The sequence below is a fragment of the Sinohyriopsis cumingii genome, chromosome 1, assembly GCF_028554795.1.
Source record: "Sinohyriopsis cumingii isolate HCF-2022 chromosome 1, ASM2855479v2, whole genome shotgun sequence".
Lineage (NCBI taxonomy): Eukaryota > Metazoa > Mollusca > Bivalvia > Unionida > Unionidae > Sinohyriopsis > Sinohyriopsis cumingii.
The window spans coordinates 7,044,509-7,065,206 of NC_142961.1; the positions used below are offsets into that span (position 1 = coordinate 7,044,509).

The window sequence follows — 20,698 nt, forward strand, 5'->3', positions numbered from 1 at the left end:
ACAAGAAACTCACTTAGAATATAGGAAGGGCCTGATTTAGATTTAGAGTTAGGGTTAAAGGAAGGCATCATTTTGTAGCTCTAAGGCATGACTCAGACCATGCTATTACTAACCTGGCGTACATGAGGGTTGACGTTGGGGACATACTGTTGCAGGACAGTTGTCAAATACCACTCAACATCATCATCTGTTGCTGCTGTTGCTCTGGCCTTTAAGATAAAACATGGTGTAACAAAGTTTAAAAATTAATGCAACGTGTATTCATATAAACAAATACAGAATTTGTTATTACTGTTTGTTCTGTTACTTTTGAAGGTCTTTTGTGCTTTTGTGAAAATGAACATTTGTGTCAAAACATAATTTAATTGATGTGCCCTTCTAACATGAGTACTTTGAATGTCATTTTATATGTCCACCCCATCTTTAAATGGTTCTCAATATAGGCGCTTGTAGGACATGCTTGACTCTTATGATTATTGACTATTTGGTCTTAATGACCTGAATATTCAAGGTATGCAGTCTTCAACTAAACATATCTGCAGAAATCATTATTTTCTGTAGTTTCTTTATCATACTAAGTGCAAACCATCCACAAAGTTTGGCTGAAAACACTTGCTCTAAAAAAGAATTTTTCTGCAAAATCCATTTTCTTTTAAGTCAAAATGTCCTTGACTTTGGAACTTTTCACCCTGAAATTGATAGGCTTATTTTGTACCTTAAGTGCAAGCCTACCACAAACTTTAATCAAGGTGTTTAGGCTAAAACTTCAGTTATTATGCAAAACCATTTTGCTTCATTCAGTTACAGTTAACTTTACCTTCTGACTGCAAAATCAATAGGCTTCTTTCTTACTCAAAGCACAAGTCATCAACAAACTTTATGGAAGATACATACTCTGGAAGTTTAATATTTGTGCAGAAACTATTTTTCTTTTTCAAACAATAACCCTCAATTTAGCCTCATAGATTTTACCTTCTGCCTTACTCAAAATGCAACCCAACCACAAACTTTAGTCCAGGTCTATTATGTGAAATTAAAGTAGATATACTACACAGTTGGCCAAGTTCATGTCCAGCACAGTGTGATCCAGCTGTTAATGCCTGTTTAAGCTGTGCTGGATGGCTCCAAATATGATGTGGTAAGTTATGCCAAGCAACCTGATAGGCATAGGATGCCAGTCAGAGATTGTTTGGACTGGTTGGCCAACAGCAAGGATGGCATATGGAGAGCGACATATAAGTTGCAGGCCAGTCTGGCTGGCATGGTAAAAAAGTAATCCTGCACACCCGGCTTCAATGTACCCAATTCCATGTATGGGAGGGGATGGTGACATAATGCCCAGTGAATACCAGTTTGTGTTAAAATAGTTTTAATTTCATCCAACTTTCTTGTGGACATTATAAATGACAGAGCTTGACGCAGAATGCATCTCATATGTAATTCAAACAGAGTTTGAATGAAATTGCTTTGTGTGGCATCGACTGGATCTTAAGGGATTATTGCCAAAGGCATTTTTTTAAAATCTTTTTAGGAGTCAGGACTACCTCTCGACATCCTGCATAAAGCTGGTCAGTATATATGGTGATGATATTGTAAATGAAGAAATAAACAATTTCAAATCTGATAAATTCTGAACACTTTATATCGCATTTATTAGTTTTATGTTGAGTCCAACTGCAAACAGCACAGACCCAAACCTGTGGTCACATAATGTGCTAGCAGATCTGTGTCTGTGCAGCTTGTTAGGAATAATCAGTAGAACAAATAACACAGACCTTGATCTGCTGACATTTTATGAGACAGCAAATCAGTGTCTATGTTGTTTGCAGCTGGAATTGACCTGTAAGCTAGTTTATACAGTAAACTATCCTGTATGGTTGAAGACTATTTCTTACATTTCAAAACAATGCAGGTCATTCAACATAATTGTTCTGCATGCCATTCTAACCAAGCAAATGTTATTCTCATTGACTATAGATCAAATAAAAGAATAGTTGACCTGGGTAATAGTGTACACATACAAAGTATGATTTGCATACAAAGTAGAATTTGTTTGGCCATGATTCAACCCTTTGTAAAAGTGAGTATAATGATGAACACATACTGGAGTTAAAACATAGTCAAACCTGCGAGCCTTAGAACTATTTGTTATCCTAAGCAGACATGCACATGCTGAATGCCAAAGTAAGGACAGACCTTAAACTGTTGTTCAGTTTCTGTCCAGTAGTTTCTACCAGTAGGAGAATTAGAACCCAAAGCAGCATCAACAAGTGCCTCTCCAATTGTAAATTGAAGATCCAACTGCTTGGACTGAAATTATAAACATTTTATACAAAAACATAAGTATAAAAATACAAAAAATAAAGACTGAAGCTGATTTTCAAAATACCTGAACAACCAGTTTTCAGCAAGTCCAAATGTACACAATGAATTCAAATCTAATGGTGTCTAAACATGTAGTTTCCTTTGTTCTGTTTTTGTATAGTATTCAAGACATTATTTTATTTTATTTAAACACAGTAAGTTTCATAGTTAAGCAAGATTTCATGAAACAAGCTGAGTAATTTATGGGTTGTGCTTTAGCATCAAGAAAACAATTATTGGAATTACTCAAAGAATTTTCTAACTTTCCAATGAAATAAATACAGCAATTCTATTCATCATATTGCAAATACATTCAATGTTTTCTTCATCATCTTTTATTATGAGCAATTTGGAGTATGTTAACATTTGTTGAGATGCAAGTAAAGAGTCTGAACCAAAGGTTTAACACAATCCCTAGCGACGACTTAATGGGGTAGGAGGTAGTAGCCTACGCCGAGCTCTGTAGCGTCATGGTCATGCATGATACACTAAAGTTGGTGGTATTATAGAAAGGTAGACAGATGTAGCTTTACAATGATACCAAATAATCTGGAAAATCTAGTTGCACTACAAAATACAGATAAAAACCTAATTTTTCAGACCTGACTTTCTTTAACCCAAAATTCGCCCATGGTCAGAATCTGATTTTGTGTCCGGATTTTAGACTTTTTGGTCTTAGATCTAAGGCAAATCGGTATGAACTGCAAACAAACAGATGAGCCTTTGCAAAAAAAAAAAATAAGATGGGCATTTGGAATAAAAAGTGGTCTCCATATAAAAATAACAGCTCCATTGAGCAAAAAAAAATCCAACCTTTACCCTTTTGCTCATGCACGAGTCAAATAGCCAATGAAAAATGATGTTTCTAACACAACTAGGCAGTATGTTATTGAAAGATGACCGGAGATTTGGTGTTTTTGAGTCTATTCAGAAATAGCTTTCAAAATGTGTCTCCTACCCGATTTCCAGGCACAAATGACAAAAAGCTCCAGGGGTTAATGTGTTAAGTCTTTTCTGAATGCTCTAGGAAATGATTATATATGAGAGTACATATTTTATTGTTATTCAGATATAAATAATAATTATGTATATAAACTACTCACCATCATTACATCACCTATAAATCATATTTTACCACCCAAAACAGGCTAAATCATGCAAGAAGTATGCTTCACATGCAAGGCTATAAAACCAGCTGGAACTATGCCAAATATGTGAGAACAATGCTTAAAATATAAGGCTATAAAACCAGCCAGAATTAGCCAAATCGTGTGAAAATTACACTCTGAATGCCAGGCTATAAAATCAGTCAGAACTGGCCTGATCATGTGAGAACTATGCTTCACATGCAAGTCTATAAAATACTGCTGATTACTCAGTTACCTGTACAGAGTCCAGAAGACCCTGAATGGCTTTCCTTCTGTGGGGAAACTTGGGCTCCCCAACACATATCTGCCCTATGGATACTGCAGCTCTCTCCTTACTCTGAAAATATGAATGCATCTATTAAGGATACAGTACCAATAACAAGGAATATTATTTGCCATCATAGTTTTATTACTACAGTAACAGTAATACTATTAAACGATTAATAGCACAGTAACAGTAATACTATTAAAGTATTAATAGCACAGTAACAGTAATACTATTAAAGGATTAATAGCACAGTAACAGTAATACTATTAAAGGATTAATAGCACAGTAACAGTAATACTATTAAAGGATTAACACAGCACATTAATATTATCTTAGTATTATTAGTGCACAAGCAGTAATACTATCATAGTATCATAGCTGCCAGCCCCCGAATACAAAAATACTGACCTCTTGTGACAAAAATACTGATTTTCAGGAACAAATACTGATTTTTAAAATTTGTATGCATATGTAACTATTTACAACATATACAAGCATCAGTAAAGTAGGACAGTGCTTTACATAATTATTTAATGTCAAAGATGCATGTGTTGTACCATGTTCCATCCAGATGCCCATTCAGAAGGTGCAAGAAAGCAACACACTCAGACACAGGCTTTTATAGCAGCCTTTTCCACACCTTATCTTTTTTCCAATCATTATTGATCTGAATGTATCAACTTTCATTGATGATTTCAATTCTGTGTGATTTTCTTATTGAACTGTTTTTGTTCTAGCATATGAGAAATCCTTTGTGATTTTACTGTCTGGAAAACATGTGCGAAATAGAACACTAGTAACTGAAAGAGAAAGGTTAATTTCCAAAAGAAATGAACTAAATTTTGATCGAATTACATCAAGGTTCTCTCTGGTATTTATATACATCATAAATTCAGGCTGAGTTGTGTATGATGAAGCAGCAAGCTGATGTTTATTAGCTTTTTCGTGCTCTTTATTTCATGGGCGCCTCCATACCCAATAGCGAAATCATATTACACAATTTGCAAAATGTAAAGTTTTCTCCTTTACTAGATGGTTTCACAAATCTAAACAAGATGGCATAATTGTCCTTCTAGTTCTGTTTTCTTGTCTTTCCTGGAGAAAATTCTGAATATTTTGCTTTCCTATTCAACATGATAGAAGCTGAATATTACGAAAATGAGATACAGTGACAGCGGCAACTGTTTGCGAAATCCAATATGGTGGATAGACAGGCATTGTAGCCTCGATTTCGAATGAACCAATCATATTGTAGAACTGTATTTCTATATATATGCGATACATTTCTATCAGAATGGAACCGAGTGCTTGTTCTAAACTGAAATATGCAAGGAATTTTTAGATATTTATTTTAAAATAAAAAAACGTATTTTTTTGCCAAAAAAACGTACACCCATATTCAGGTCCAAAATACAGGACTAATACAGAATTAACAGGACACTTGGCAGCTATGTAGTATTAACAGCACAGTAACAGTAATACTATTAAAGTATTAATAGCACAGTAACAGTAATACTATCATAGTATTAACAGCACAGTAACAGTAATAATATCATAGTATTAACAGCACAGTAACAGTAATACTATTAAAGTATTAACAGCACAGTAACAGCAATTTTATCAAAGAAAATTCACTTATTTTTAACCAAAATCTGGTATCTAAGTATCAGTGAAACTAAAATATCTACTGACATGCAAATGATGTAGAATGTTTTTAAAAAAATGTACATGTTACCCTGTGTGTAAATATAATGTAAATAGACATATATACTGACAACTATGGCTTTATACTTAATACATAGCAAAACAACCCAATCAAGTAGCAAGTTTGGATTTAACAGCAAAACCATCAATCCATCCCTCAAATTTATATCAAGCCTATCTCAGCAGTATAATTCAAATGGTGAATCTGCCGAATGTATTTTTGGCCACTTTTAAGAAAACAAAGGACTGGATAAGAGGTCAAGCAGAATTGTGAAACACAATTGCACATCTGACATGAAAGTTACACCTATCCTATACCTAGGCCCAGGTAACTCACCTACCCATATATAACATAAGTCAGGCGTGGATCCCATTTCTTTGGACCCCAAAACTGACACCTATTTGACGGGCATTAAAAAAATCACGATCAACAATGGTGACTGAAACCTTGATACATCACTCATTTTATTGTCAAAAATGGTGGATAGTACCCGGAAATTTGAACCAACACCATGAAACTTCCAACTTTTAATAAGAAGTCATAAATAAGAATTCATATACTTTGTTAAATGTTCATTCCAAACAACATTCTCTGTAAATAACAATATTTGATGAAATTCTGATACTTAAAAATGTCATTAAAGCCAACAGGTAGCAACACTTTAATAAATAAATATAAATTAATTAAATTTTGTGGAGTGAAATTCATGTTTTAGTTCTATCTTTAATTAGGATTCTGTGTACTCACAAATAATGCAATATGACCTCTTGTGTTCAAATTTGAAATCTCAATCTACCATCACAGTCATGCAGACAAATGGTTCTGTGATAACCCACATAAGTGCCGACTGCAGTTTGATCTCCAACTTGGGCAAGTATTTGTTGCACTGTTGCACTCAATCAAAAGCAGACCTGCTTTATATTATCATGCTAATCAGTCTTTTTTATTAAATCAAATAAAGAGGGTGGAACAAAAGGAAACTTAAACGGCATGCAAATCCTATCTGTGTAAATGGTATCAGTCATGGTCATGTGTCAAATCAACTCATTTTAACTGACAATTCAAACACCATTATAAAATATTATTGCTTATGTAATATAATGAAATACCTCAAATTCACAAATGTGATGAAAAGTAGCAAGGCAACCAACCGAAAATGTAATACATACATGTGGTGTATATGATCTATTGATTATGTGGTAATTAATAAAAATTGTAATAATAATGTGAACTAAGTACAGCACCTAATCTTTAGAAGCTCTAAGCACTTAACAATGACCCCTAAAAATATATACAAAAAGAATATTACAAAAACAAACACTATAAATTACAAAACAAAAACATGGTGACAACAATTAAGGAAGTAAACATTATTAAGTCCTTGTGTCTGTTCTTTAATTAACTGGAGACCAATATGTAAATACTGCTTAACAAACAATTAAATGAATAAAAATAAGGGCTATTCCATTTAAACATACATGGATCCCAGGGAAGGCATGTTTTTTTGTGTAAAATTGACAGGGTACAGAGCTCATACTACAATGAAAAGAAAATTCTAACTTGCATCTAAAGGTGAGTACCCCACATTACAAGTGCCTTCCCTGAGTCCCAGATATGTTTTATTTACTGAAACAGCTCTAAGTGATCTCAGTCTCAGTAGTTGGCTTGTCAGATATTTTCATGCATGTCGGTGATTTCAAGGAGAATAGATAATAATTGTGAAGTACATAAATAAAATCAGTGTTCATAAATCTTTCAGTTGTGAGTGTTAATCATTACAAAGAGTCTAGCTTTCATTACTCTAGATGAAATCCATCAAATCATATGGTCTACTCCCAAACTTGGTTTAGACATGGAACAGTATGATCTCCAGTTGAAGGCTATTACTGTATCCCTGACAAAAGCCCTAAGTCAATTTCACAATTGTTGCAATGGTATTTATTGTTTTAGCAATACTGACAATGTGAAATGGAGATTCTGTTTGATGCCTGACAGTATTTTGCTACAGAAATTGAGCAACAAAACTTGGATTGGTGATCTGTTTGCTGGACTTATCTCAACTTTCTTATTGTTTTTTGCATCATTACTTTAGTTTGAAAGAAAGCCACAATTATATTTATTGTAACAACAATAATCTTAAGTGATGATTCTGTTTGATGCTTGATAGTATGCAGAGCAGTATAGAGGGGACACTCAAGCATGGCAGTGTATACCATAATCTGCTTTGATGATGGAAGTGCCAAGACAGGACCCTGAAGTAAGATTGCTGATACTCAAGGCAGTGTGTTATCTGTTATATGTAGACTTGCCATTCTTGGAATGTCAAACAAAGAGTTTGAAATTATTTGATTGTACACGTTTGCAGTTAATCATAAGAAAACAAATAAGGTTTATATTCAAAACTAAAAACATTCAACAAAAGTATTTTGTACTGTATGAAATTATCATTACCATCACATATATTCAGTATACTGGGATTTCCGGAGTCCTGATTTGTTGTTGTTGAGTTTGATTATAGTGGCGTGCGCACAACAGTGCATGTGCCACATTTTTCTGACTGCGCCGCAGCCTAATAGTTGTTCCTGGGAAAGGGAATGGTGCCACCTCCCCCAAGCTTGTATGGGTTCAAGGAACCCTGATAGTTTGGCCTCAATCTGTGGGTCCATAAATGTCCCTTACAGTTGAAAAGTTGGCTGTCATTAGTGGGAAGGAGAGCTCGGGAACGGTCCTGGTTGCTTCACATCACTGGTTTCTTGTTGCATTTGCCTGGTGTTTCTTGGGGTTTTTTTGTTTTTTGTTTTTTTCAAATGTTCTAGAAAAGGGGGGGGTGTTCTATGCTGTTTATAGAGGTTGTTAGTAGAAATCATGTATGAAGAGAGACTTTCAAGCTTATTATGGTATTACTAGTCGAGGTGTTTAGTGTGTGCTTCATACGTTATGTTATTTATAAGTTTTTAGATATTGCCTATTTAAGTTATTTATTTATTAATGTTTTTAGAGATTGAATGTTATTTATACTTTATTTAATAACTTTATTTAATAGGAGTCCTGATAATACATCATTACAACATGAGTTCAGATATAGTATGCTTGTGGCATGGCTCTCAAAATTTTACAATAATTTTCAATAATTTTTTGAAGTACTACAAAGTTTTGTGCCAACATAAATAAGGGTTTGATTTAATAATTTGGCAAGACATGTTGTGTACATGAAGAAAAAATATCTTATCATGGCTTATAACTTATTTTTAAAAGATGTCAGCTCTTCATAACATTGATAATTGTTAGTTTAATTATGACTGAACTATCAACAATAAAATCATTGTCTTTTTCGTGTTTGTCTTGAATGCATTGTGTGTTCAATCTAAGGTAAACAATGACCACCAGATGTTTGCTCAGTTATCTGGCATACACAACCAGGCACCAAAACCAAGAAGGTCAAAATAGTTTCTCACTCAACAGATCCTTAATGCTTGCTCAATCAACTGTCCAACAAACCTATGACTAAATAATGCTATTACTGAAACAAGTTTATCACTCAATCTGCCAGGAGCTGTCTTGATCATTGCTACATGCTGTATTTGCTGGCCTATAAGTTGATGCTGAGTATAAGTCGAATCAGCAAATTTGGCAAAGTTTCCATCCTTCATCCATATATAAGTCAACGCCGAGTATAAGACAAGGCCATATCAATACTGCGGATCGTGTTTTTCACTTCATTCCATACAGCATCATGTATCTTATCCTACCTGTAACTCAGTAACCTTTCCAGTCAGGATCATTAAATGCAACTAAAAGTACCTAATTTGTTTCACACAAAGCATTTTAAATGTATTATGTACTTTTACTACATATAATGACACTAACTCAAAAATTTATTGACTTACAGATAGGATAAAAGTCGTGATGCTGTGTGGAATTAAATTATAATAACTTCCGGTTTCATAAATATTAAAAGTATCACTGTATGCTATTTCAGATTATCAGCAATTGGGAAACTGCATCATTAATACTAAAATGCTTTTTCCGTTTTTTTGGGGGGGGGATACAGAGGGAAGGATGCATATGTATTCCATCGCATTTTTCTTCTTGTACCTTGTGATTAAAATAAAATATTGTCTGACATATGAGAGAGAGAGAGAGTTCAGCTCTTCGTGGGTTTGTTTTGTTGTCTTTTACCTTATTGCCCCATGTTGCTGAAGCTTTTGTCAAAGAAAGAAAATGTTAATAAATGAAACAGTAAATGTAAACTATGAAAATACATACCATACTCCTTCTGGGTTTAAATATTCACAATAGTTATATCCATATAGACCCCATTATGTTAAATCCCATGAATGACCATTTTGCATGCTGTCTGATTTTCTTTGCAAGTATAATGAACTCTCCAATCACAACAAATAAGATTTTGTTTAAAGTGCATGTACTCTTCCTGTACTTAGGCAGCAATTGTTGTTTATCTTTGCTCATGCTAGATGTACTTTAAATTGCTGTCATTTCTGTCGGCAAGTTAAAAAATGTCACTGGCTGAGAAATTTACACTAATAACCACCTGGCATTTCCTTTCATTATATTATATATATAATACCCATTGGGAGCCTCATTTTCTATTAGTAGCTTTGCTAATCTGATTTGGTCTGCCGAATATTGACCTCAAACAGGTGTTAGCTTGGAATGACTGAATATAGCTGTAGCATATTTAACTAGCATGTAAATACCACTACAAAGCCATCTGATTCTTTTAATATTGGAAGGTGCAACAAAGACTAGAAGGAATTTCTTAGCTAGTGGTATTCATTGATAATGGAATAGAATATGGTACTGCACTTGTACAAGAGTAAGATCGGTCATCATGTAAGTGAACAATACAGATTTACAATTGTGAAGACATCTGTCTGTCTGTGTGTGTCTCTCTCTCTCAATGGGGCATTTGTTTTATTTGAACATTAGGTGCAAGAAGAAAATTGTCATTGAATATGTCTTTGTCATGGTCATTCATCTTCTAATGTAAATTCTAATGCAAATATATGTAATCAAATTTAAGCAACATATATTACAAACAAGGTATATTACTGGTGCATGCTGCTTTAGTGCAATTACATCTGATCCATGTTAATTTTTAATATTGACGATCACATAATTCCTGAGACTATCTAAGAGAAAAATAAAATAGCCTTCAAACAATGCAACAATAAATGTCACCAAATGAATCATATGAACAATGATGAACCAGTGATAAAAATATCACTAAATTCACCAAGAAACACATAAATGTAGTATACACTTCAAGCAACGACAATCAGAGTTACTATATCACCCAGAATAATAATAGATGGTTGATAATATGCATAAATTCCAGCGGATGGCATTGATGACAATAGTCATAAGCAAAAGTTTAAACAGGATATAAAAAGATGTTTTTACATCTATGGGAGGACTGGATTCTGGAGGAAGCAGAAAGTCAAAATCTGAACATTAATGTGATCAGGTAATGTATTTAATGGAAGAGCTACTAAAGCTTACTTTAGCATTTTAAAACTGCTTTGGATAAGTCCAGCATGTATGAACGTTTTAAAAAATACAGTGTTTCACAATTTATTGTGTGAATGTTTCACCAAGAAATTAAGTACTTGGCTTTGAATGAATAATAATTGTGCACATTTTTGACAGAATTACAATTATGGATACAATGAAAAACGGATTCATGAGCACACGTCCTCTATTTTCAATAGTGGCCAACATACATGTATATGTATGTACCTATGCATGGTTCTCTGCCCCACCACCAATAAAAGTTCCATATGTAATCACTGTGCTAAGTATTTCTTATGTAATATGCATCAATTTTGGTAACTGAAGCCTGAAGTCTCTCCCCTCACCTTTGATAGTTAAGTGGGCATGTGCAATATTTACTTCAGATAAATGGCCTCAAACAGCATGCTACAGTGGTGTTTCACTGTGTGTGTGTGTGTGTTTATATATACACATAAGTTAATGCTTTCAAATAAATACCTGCTTGTCATTTTTATGTACCTTTTCAATGAAATCTGCATTCATAAAAAAATGTATTTTTGTATGTGGCTGACCAAATTAACTCCTCATATAGAATTACCTTTGGTGTTTCTTTCCCTGACTTGACCATAGCCAATAAATTATTTACAACTGACAACTTTGTTATCTCCTCTTCACTCTCCTCTAGGCCACCAGTTGGCAGTGGCAGAGCTGCATTGCGTCCAATTTCCCCTATGGCTGAACAGGCTCCAAGAGTTAATAAAGGGTTCATCTCTTCTGACACCTTGATCAGTTTGGCTGCAATGCAGGTAAAAAGTATTAAAAGTAAGCAATATTTTATCCTTCTACAGCAACAGAACAAGGTTAGAAAACCTTGTTTTAATCATAGTATCTGCAAAATATTATTAAAATTTTCAATGTGAGAAGCTGATACAATGCAGAAAAACCCATCAAATCAAAGGCATAATGGAAATGAATATAGATACATTCCAATTGTGAGGGTCACATACAAATGATGTCCCTAGTGAATAAAACAGTCAAGTTATCTTTCACTATACTGTCCCTCAGTACAATGCTAGCCCCTGTTAGAATAAAGGTATGGTTAAAACTATCTTTCATTTGGTCAATTTTGTTTAATTATTACCTGTTAATTTATTTAATGCAATATTGGGACATAGCTTTAATAGACTGTACTTCAATATAAGGCTCCCTTACTAAATAAGCAGGTCATTTTTATGGTCACATTAGCCAAATTATAAAGACTGTAGTCAGAGATGATCTCACACCTTATTCTTTTTACAAACAACATTTTCCATATGACCATCTACAACTTATGTGAATAATTTCCAGAGGTAAATGAATATTTACTGTGTTGATAATAAATTTAATCTGAGGCTAAATGCCAAAACTGATGGACATAAATATTTCATGAAGAAAATAGTACCGATTATTAACTGTTTTCTAGGTCTTTCTTTAATTTATTCACAATCAGTATTGATGATCCAATATCGGGGCAAAAAGAAAGGCAAATAACAAACGTCGGTACTTTAAATTCATAGAAAGACATAAACATGATTTAAGATCACCTCTTACTTACTGCGAATAAAATGTTGGAAAATCTAGATAAAACGTTTGTGAAATTCAAGATCAAATATGTGAAATTAATGGTCAAAATATGTGAAATTGGAGGTTAAAAAAATTAAATTAAAGGTCAAATATGTGAAGTTAACAGTTAATAAGGACCAAACCTTTTAAACATATTTTTCATGCTTTATGTGTAGATTATAATCTATTTCAATGGTAAATTTGATTCCAAATCAATCCTCCAAATTTACAGTTAAAATCTATGAAGAATAAGCATCCAAAAACTACCGAATGAAATACACCCTAACTATGGTTCAAACTGGGAGGAATTATGAAAATCAATGAAGATTTAGTGTCAAAAAACTAATAATTGCAATGCCAATAGCTAGTAAAGGAAAGTAACATTTCCATTGTTCAGAATGTTACCACGTGATCAAAATGAACTGCATTTATTTTCGTATGAACTGTAAGGAGAACTACTTTTCTAAGAATACCCACTTCTATAAATAGAGTCACGTGTACAGCATAGGATAAACACTGCCAGTGAAGGCAGACACGAAGTAAGCATTAAAAGAAAACAACATTCTTACAAATTTGTTTAACAAATAATTGAATAAATTTGGCTTCCATTGGTTGAAGGACTGGTATTATGATGACCTTTTTACGATCAAGCTGGACAAGAACAAGTGCTACAAATAGCTACATAACAGAAAACCTTAAACATGGTTTACTTTGCCCAATTAAGATTTCTGTTTTTTAATGATGCAAACAAAATAACATAACAAATAATTGAAATTTCAATTATAAGAGTTTAACATTTTTTTCTGTTTGGGCGTTATTTGCTGTGTGAGTCGGCAACTGACAGTTTATACCACGATAAACTCAGAAAAAACATTAAACTCTTAACCAACTGCATTACATCCCTTAACTATCACTGAAAGTATGAGGTATTATCAAAATCAATGAATAATTAGTGTCCAAAAACAACCAACTGCACTACTGCTCAAAGTGGGAGGTATTATGAAAATCAATGAATAGTTAGTGTCCAAAAACTACCAAATGCATTACATCCCTTAACTATGGCTCAGAGTGAAAATCAATGAATAATTAGTGTCCAAAACCTACCAACTGCATTACATCACTTAACTATCGCTGAAAGTGGGAGGTATTATGAAAATCAATGCATAGTTAGTGTCCAAAATTCTACCAACTACATTACATGACATAAATATGACTCAGAGGGATGTAATATGAAAAGCATTCTAGTAAGTCCCCCTGTTCTCTCTACTGCTCTTGTCCAGCATACTACAAGCAATTACCAATCTTTCTAAAAGTTCATTGATTTAAACATTTATGCAATATTTGGGGGAAAAGAGAAAGCAAAGAAGAATACTGAAAAACAGGGAAAGAAATAGTCAATACCATAAAGTTAATAACATCATCATCATCATTATTATTATAATTACATGATGTACAGATCCTTTTTGTGAACTACTAAACAAAATCATGAAATATATGTTATCTCCCAAATATATGCCCCACACATGATTACATCTTGCTCTCTTTAATCCTATAAATTAAATCATAACTACCTCTTAAACTAATCAATGATCTTTGCTTTTGTGCAACATGACAATACCATAATTTCACAACCCTAAATAATGATGAAACAATAATGCTCACAGTAAGAAACAATTACTTGGTAAGACAATAATTCAAAATATGCTAGACAAACCCATACAATCCGTGACCAGTTTCACTTTATCACTTTTTCAGATCTTTGTTTAGGCTTGTAAGAGATTGCAAACAAATGACACTTAAAATGACCTCATATCATAAATTGTTCCGATACTTTCTAGCTACAGTTTAATGTCATGTCTGAAGATGAATATGTTTCAACTGAAAACAATTAGAACAGAAAATGTATAAATAGTCTTGTTTCCATATATATATATATTATAATTGATTAAATATTATGAATTTATCAATGTACTTTTTAGATACGTCTGATAGTATCCAAACAGTTCTTCAAAAGTTTCCTTTCACAGACAATCCATTTCATAACTAATGTTGAATTATTCTACTTTATACAATTACTATACAAAGTTGTTAAGATTTTATAACAGATTTTAAAATTTAAAAAAAAAATTTTTAAAACAATTCTCTCATTAATTTGATAAATAACTATTCAAAAGAAAGACCAAAAAAATTCATAATATTTAATTAATTATACAGTGGTTAAAAAACTGGCTTATTTCTTATATACATGTTATACCATTATTTTGGTTAGAAAACACCTGGCCACTAACCATGGAATGAAACAAAGTCTGGTCTTGGTTTTATTATTTGGGCCAGAAGACGATATCATAAGTGGAATTTTACGGATCAGAAAACAGCTTGGAATTTGGGCCTGAAAACAGCATCATACGCAAGAATTGATGAATTACAGTTTAGTTTGGAGATAAAACAATGGTTTATTGCCTCATCATAGATGCCACCTGAAAGGGAGGTTATACAAGCTTCCAGAGGAATTCTAAGTCCCTGACTTTGTATTAGATGAAGCAATGGCAGGTTAGGCTTACACTGTATAAACTGATTCATAATAAATCAAGCTACAGTCAAGTTTAGATATTACTAATGACCTGTGTTAAATCCAGAGCTTTTATCATTATTCCCTTGAGTATCTAATATGTGGAATGATGGTCAAATACACTCATACATAACTGATCCTCTCTACAGCAGAGATTAAAAAAAACATCAAGACAGTGTTCTGGATCATTATACACAGATTTTCAATTTTAAAAATGTGATCTGTTTCCCTCTCACCATTTCTCAATTCTATTTAAACATATCTGTTGTCCATGTTGAAAAGTGTGCATACTCATTCATTTTAGTTTACATTAAAAAGAATAAGTTCTATAAATTTGATCTCCTCTATAAAAGGGGAAAAAACATCAAGAAAGAGTTTTTAGACTTAAACATTTGACACATTTCCTTCTGACCATTTGTGAACTCTATTTAAGAATATCCGTCAATAACTTTCAATAGTATGTATACTCTTTGATATACTTCAGATCTTAACGTCATCAATGCAAAAAAGAGCATGATGATGATTGCTTTCAGAGAGGGTTGTACCTTAAGTCTGAAATGCTTGCCAAAAAGTGGATATAAAGGTTTGAACAGCAGCCCATCAGACCTTGAATGAACAAATCATTCATACTACCATGTGGTGTAATAAAATGTCTTAAGTCAAATTTGACAGCTCTAATAGGTTCATTTTTTAAGAAAGCTTCTCTGATGAATGTTTCAAGCCAGATTAAATGCTTCTTTGGCATCTGAATCCACAGTGAATGTCTAATTGTAGTTTGCTAGATTCAATATTCATTATCTGTTACACAGTTTTGCAAATACTGTAAAACTTGTCTTAAGTGATCTCTGTTATGAGCCACAACCTGTTATTTATATCCATAAATGTTATGCAAGGATTGATTTTATTTTTATTATGACTCTTTGGTCTTAGATTAAGTAATAGAAAAAAGCAAAAACCAACAAGTTTTGTACAATTCAACAAACAACTTATTTCCTGAGGATACAAAGTGAAAATTTAAAAAGAACCTACAGTAATGTGAATTAAATCACAAAATAGTCCAAAAAGTTGTATCAAAAGTCCTAATGAATAAAGTTCTAATTCAATTCCAATGTTGTTTGAAATAAGATATAACTCTGAAGGTAATGCTGTACTGTAGTCTTGAATGTATTTATGTGCCAGAGCCTGAAGAGTAATAATGTGCTAACAGTCTTCCAATAATCACAGTAATATAATCCATGGTGTCCTTGTCTGAATTCACTACAATTCCCAGTTAATACATCTGTCCAAGAATAATATTTATGAGCACTTTGCATTTCAAGTGACTATATCATCTGAATAAATAATTTCACCCAAATCAAATACTGAATACAACAATACACTGATTCTGCTTAAAGATCTAAATAAGTAATTTCTAGACAAACAATAATATAAGGTCCTCTGCTTGACCTAGGTCAAAATCTGCAGTTTCTGGAAGTAAATACTATGACTTAATTTCACATACAATAAGTGCATATAACAAAAAATTAACCTCACTCATTTCAGACCTAACAAAAAAAATCTAACCAAGATTTGACAGACTTAGAGATGGAAAAACTGAAGAACACAGGTAACATTACATGCCCCTATCACTGTCATGATGCAGTATAAAAATAAGCAAATACACCCTCTAAATGTTACCATCAATGGGAGAACCTTTGCATCTGGGTGATGATTCTTTAGAATGAGTCACAACACCTACCAGCATCAGTCTTATGCGATATGTCAATTATATCGTCATTAAATATTCATAAAATCAGTCAATTATTACAAATTTAGCAAGGTACTTTGTGGAAATTTATTTCACCTATCTAAGCAACCTGGCCGGATATCTCAAGTACTGTGAAAATTGTTCAGTGTACATTATTACCAATGGCCAGTATGCCTTTGTTGATGATCTTCTCAATTTTATGCCACATGGTTGCACCCTGCTTCACCCTGTCTTCTTGCCCTCGGAGAAGTTGTCCTATCAGAAAGCCCAAGGCTAGCAGTGCCCCATGCTGGGTTTCTGGACTCTGGAATCATGAAAAGAGGATATAATAAAATATCAAATATATTCATTTATAATATATATCTGTCTCAAAGACTTAACAAAGCAATTAAATGAACATTATTTTCCAACATACATGACAATCAAGCCATACAAGTCAGTGATAAAGAAACACACTCTGATATTATGAAACCAACCATACAACTTTCTCATTACAATGCCATCCAACTCACCGAATATATTTAATGTGCAAGAAAAATACAATAATGAATAAAGCTATGTAAAGAATAACAAAATATTTATTTGAATATTTTTTAATTTATCTCTCAATATTAAGAGATCTGATAATGATGATAATTATAATCAGAGTATATAATAAACAGGTTATTGGTAGTTCACTGGTCATGTGCCTAAACTGTCATTGGCCATGTGCCTATACTATCATTGACCATGTGCCTAAACTGTCATTGGCCATGTGCCTATAGCATCATTGACCATGTGCCTAAACTGTCATTGGCCATGTGCCTATACCATCATTGACCATGTGCCTAAACTGTCATTGACCATGTGCCTAAACTGACATTGGCCATGTGCCTAAACTGTCATTGGCCATGTGCCTAAACCATCATTGACCATGTGCCTAAACAGTTCATCCACATCAGATATCTGACTGTACACATACAATAACTTTTAAATACTCTATTTCAGTATGCTTGTATCAAGTTTAATATTCTATTTCAATATGTATATATAAAGTTAAATACTCTATTTCAGTATGTATATATAAAGTTAAATATTATATTTCGATATGCGTATATAAAGTTAAATACTCTATTTCACTATGCATATATAAAATCAAATATTCTATTTCAGCATGCTTACAACAAGTTAAATACTCTATTTCGGTATGCATATATAAAGTTAAATACTCTATTTCAATATGCGTAGATAAAGTTCAATACTCTATTTCAGTATGCTTACATCAAGTTAAATACTCAATTTCAATATTCGAATATGAAGTTAAATACTCTATTTCAATATGCGTATAAATTTAAATACTTTATTACAGTATGCTTACATCATATATATAAAGTTAAATACTTTATTTCAATATGCTTATATCAAGTTTTGTCTTCTAGAATTATTCCATCAATAAAATAGACAACAAGCCTAAATATAGTGAACACAACTGACTTTGGTGACATCAAGAGAATGCTGACTGACACTGATGATACCACGCAAATCTCTCACACTGTGGCATGTGCATGTTCACTGCTGTGCGAAAGAACTGTATTACATTGCACAAGCCATTTTTGTTAAATTAATGCTCATTTTGCTTGCAATAATTGTTCATTTACTCCCAACTGACTAGTCTGTTAATATAAGTATACAATATTGTATTGTGGGAGACTTGTATATGCAATCTAATTCATCTGAGATCCTTGGATTTTTTTCTATATTACACTCAAATATGTTCCCATTTTGCAACAAACTTCCATTTTTAAAACAATTTGTTAAATGCATGTACTGTGAAATATATGTATACTGAAACATGCAAGTATGAGTTTACTTTGTGAGTGGTGTGAAACCCTTCTCAAGGTACACTCACTATTAAAACATGATTAATTACTACATAGCTCACCTATAGCTATTTTATTTCCTGGTCAGTTTCCAGCAGCCATTGTGCAACATTAATTATCACACAGAAAATACATTTAGACCTAAATGTGATTTTGTCCTTTCAAGGCATTCCTTATGTGCCAGTAGTCGGGTAATTTACCTGTTAAAATCTGCAAGATCACCAGAGCTACTTTTTGCTAACCCCTCTATCCCAGTTAGGAGAACACCTCCAAATCCACATTACTTAAATATCTTTGCCTGCTATTTTAATTTCAATGCAAAATGTTTGATCCTTGCAACAGTGAATAAAAGTCATAAAACAATATATTAAATAAAACATTCTTTCATATCACAGCAAAGATAAGTTGATAAAAAACAAGATTATGTTTTTTGTCATTTAGTTTCTTCAAATAAGTTTTCAAAAATATCAGCTGCAGAAGCTAGAAATAATTACAGAGTTGCAATGTTACCTGGAAAATACATCCTGAGCAACCAATGTCCATGAATGGTTTCCTTTTAGACACTTATGCAACAAAAGTACATAACTATCTTACACATCAGCCATGCCTAATAATAACAACAACAACAACAATAATAATAATAATAATAATATCAGCAGCAATGACACCAATGTGAATTTCAGTTTAAGATGACAATACCTTTGCTACCTTCTTCTGACACAACATGATTGGATTTGTCTCACTTTATTTTCATTACACTGCATACGCTATTGGTTGGTGACTCCATGCCAATATATCAGGTTTTATGTTTTAATGACAGTTATAGTGCAGAGTGATTCAATTTTTGGATAAATGAAATAACTCACATGATATGAATGGAGCTGATGGAGGTTTTTATTTATCATGTAAAACTGTTTGGTGGGAGTAAGTTCAGTGGCTTTTTTATCAAATTAAAACCAGAAGAGTACCAGCTAAGAAATATATGACAGATTTAAAATTCCATTCTATCTGAAATATGATAAAATTAGAACTTTAGTACTTATGATAACGTTCTGGCATCAACTGTTTATGCATCGCAAACTGATCAGCATACATTAATAACAAAAATGCCTACTGGTGAAGATTTCTTTCCATGATATTTTCAACATTAAAACATTCCAGGTCCATTTACTATTGAATCAGATTACATGCCCAATATTTATCATTTCAAATAACTTCTACTGAAGTAATATTTCAAGCTTTATTTGCATTATAAAACTATGAATGTGGCTGGTACCTCACCTTCATTTGTTATCAATTAGTATCTTTTCACATTTGAATGCAGAATTCCCAAGCTGGACTTTGTAAACACGTCCATCTTTTTCTGTAAATTTATTTTAAAACATTCAAATATACTTACATTATATTAAAGCCAATCTACTTCTGTCCATCCATATTGTTTTGCAACTGTATACTCTGTTTCCTATGTATAATGGATTTTCTATTAACAAGCTCATTCAACCATAATGACTGGGGGTTTCTGTAATCACAGGGTTATCCAAAATTGAAACCCCTGCCTCAAGCAAAGAACCTGGTATGTAATTATACCAGTCAGATATCCACCTCTAGAAGCTGGATTCACAGGCTTTGAATAACTTCAGAGTGACTGCCAGTATGACCATTACTATATCATACATTAATAATTACTCTGTCTAGCCATTAAAGCTGAGGCCTCACATGAAATGCACGCAGACCACTCTTCTAATATCGATTCATTCACATGTGCAGTACACAGTTAACATTTTGAGAGTATTATATCACAATATACAATGTACAGTCAATAATATGGGAAGTTATCCATCCAATAAGTATTTATTTCTACTTTCAACTGCATAAGTAAAAGGTGGCATTTTGTGATGACTAGGATATACAGGTATAAACAA

The 20,698-nt window shown here is 32.9% G+C and overlaps 1 protein-coding gene across 1 annotated transcript in view; it reads right to left on the reverse strand.

Annotated features, from left to right (window-relative positions):
- The window catches only part of LOC149806371 (proteasome adapter and scaffold protein ECM29-like), a 177,637-nt gene that overhangs the window by 70,658 nt on the left and 86,281 nt on the right, over positions 1 to 20,698 (reverse strand). Inside the window, exons 20-24 of the mRNA XM_089952249.1 lie at positions 17,077 to 17,221; positions 11,598 to 11,794; positions 3,748 to 3,849; positions 2,197 to 2,310; positions 114 to 209 (exon numbers count right to left, since the gene is read on the reverse strand). Coding sequence (XP_089808375.1) covers positions 114 to 209; positions 2,197 to 2,310; positions 3,748 to 3,849; positions 11,598 to 11,794; positions 17,077 to 17,221 — 654 coding nt within the window. The remainder of the gene's footprint in view (positions 1 to 113; positions 210 to 2,196; positions 2,311 to 3,747; positions 3,850 to 11,597; positions 11,795 to 17,076; positions 17,222 to 20,698) is intronic.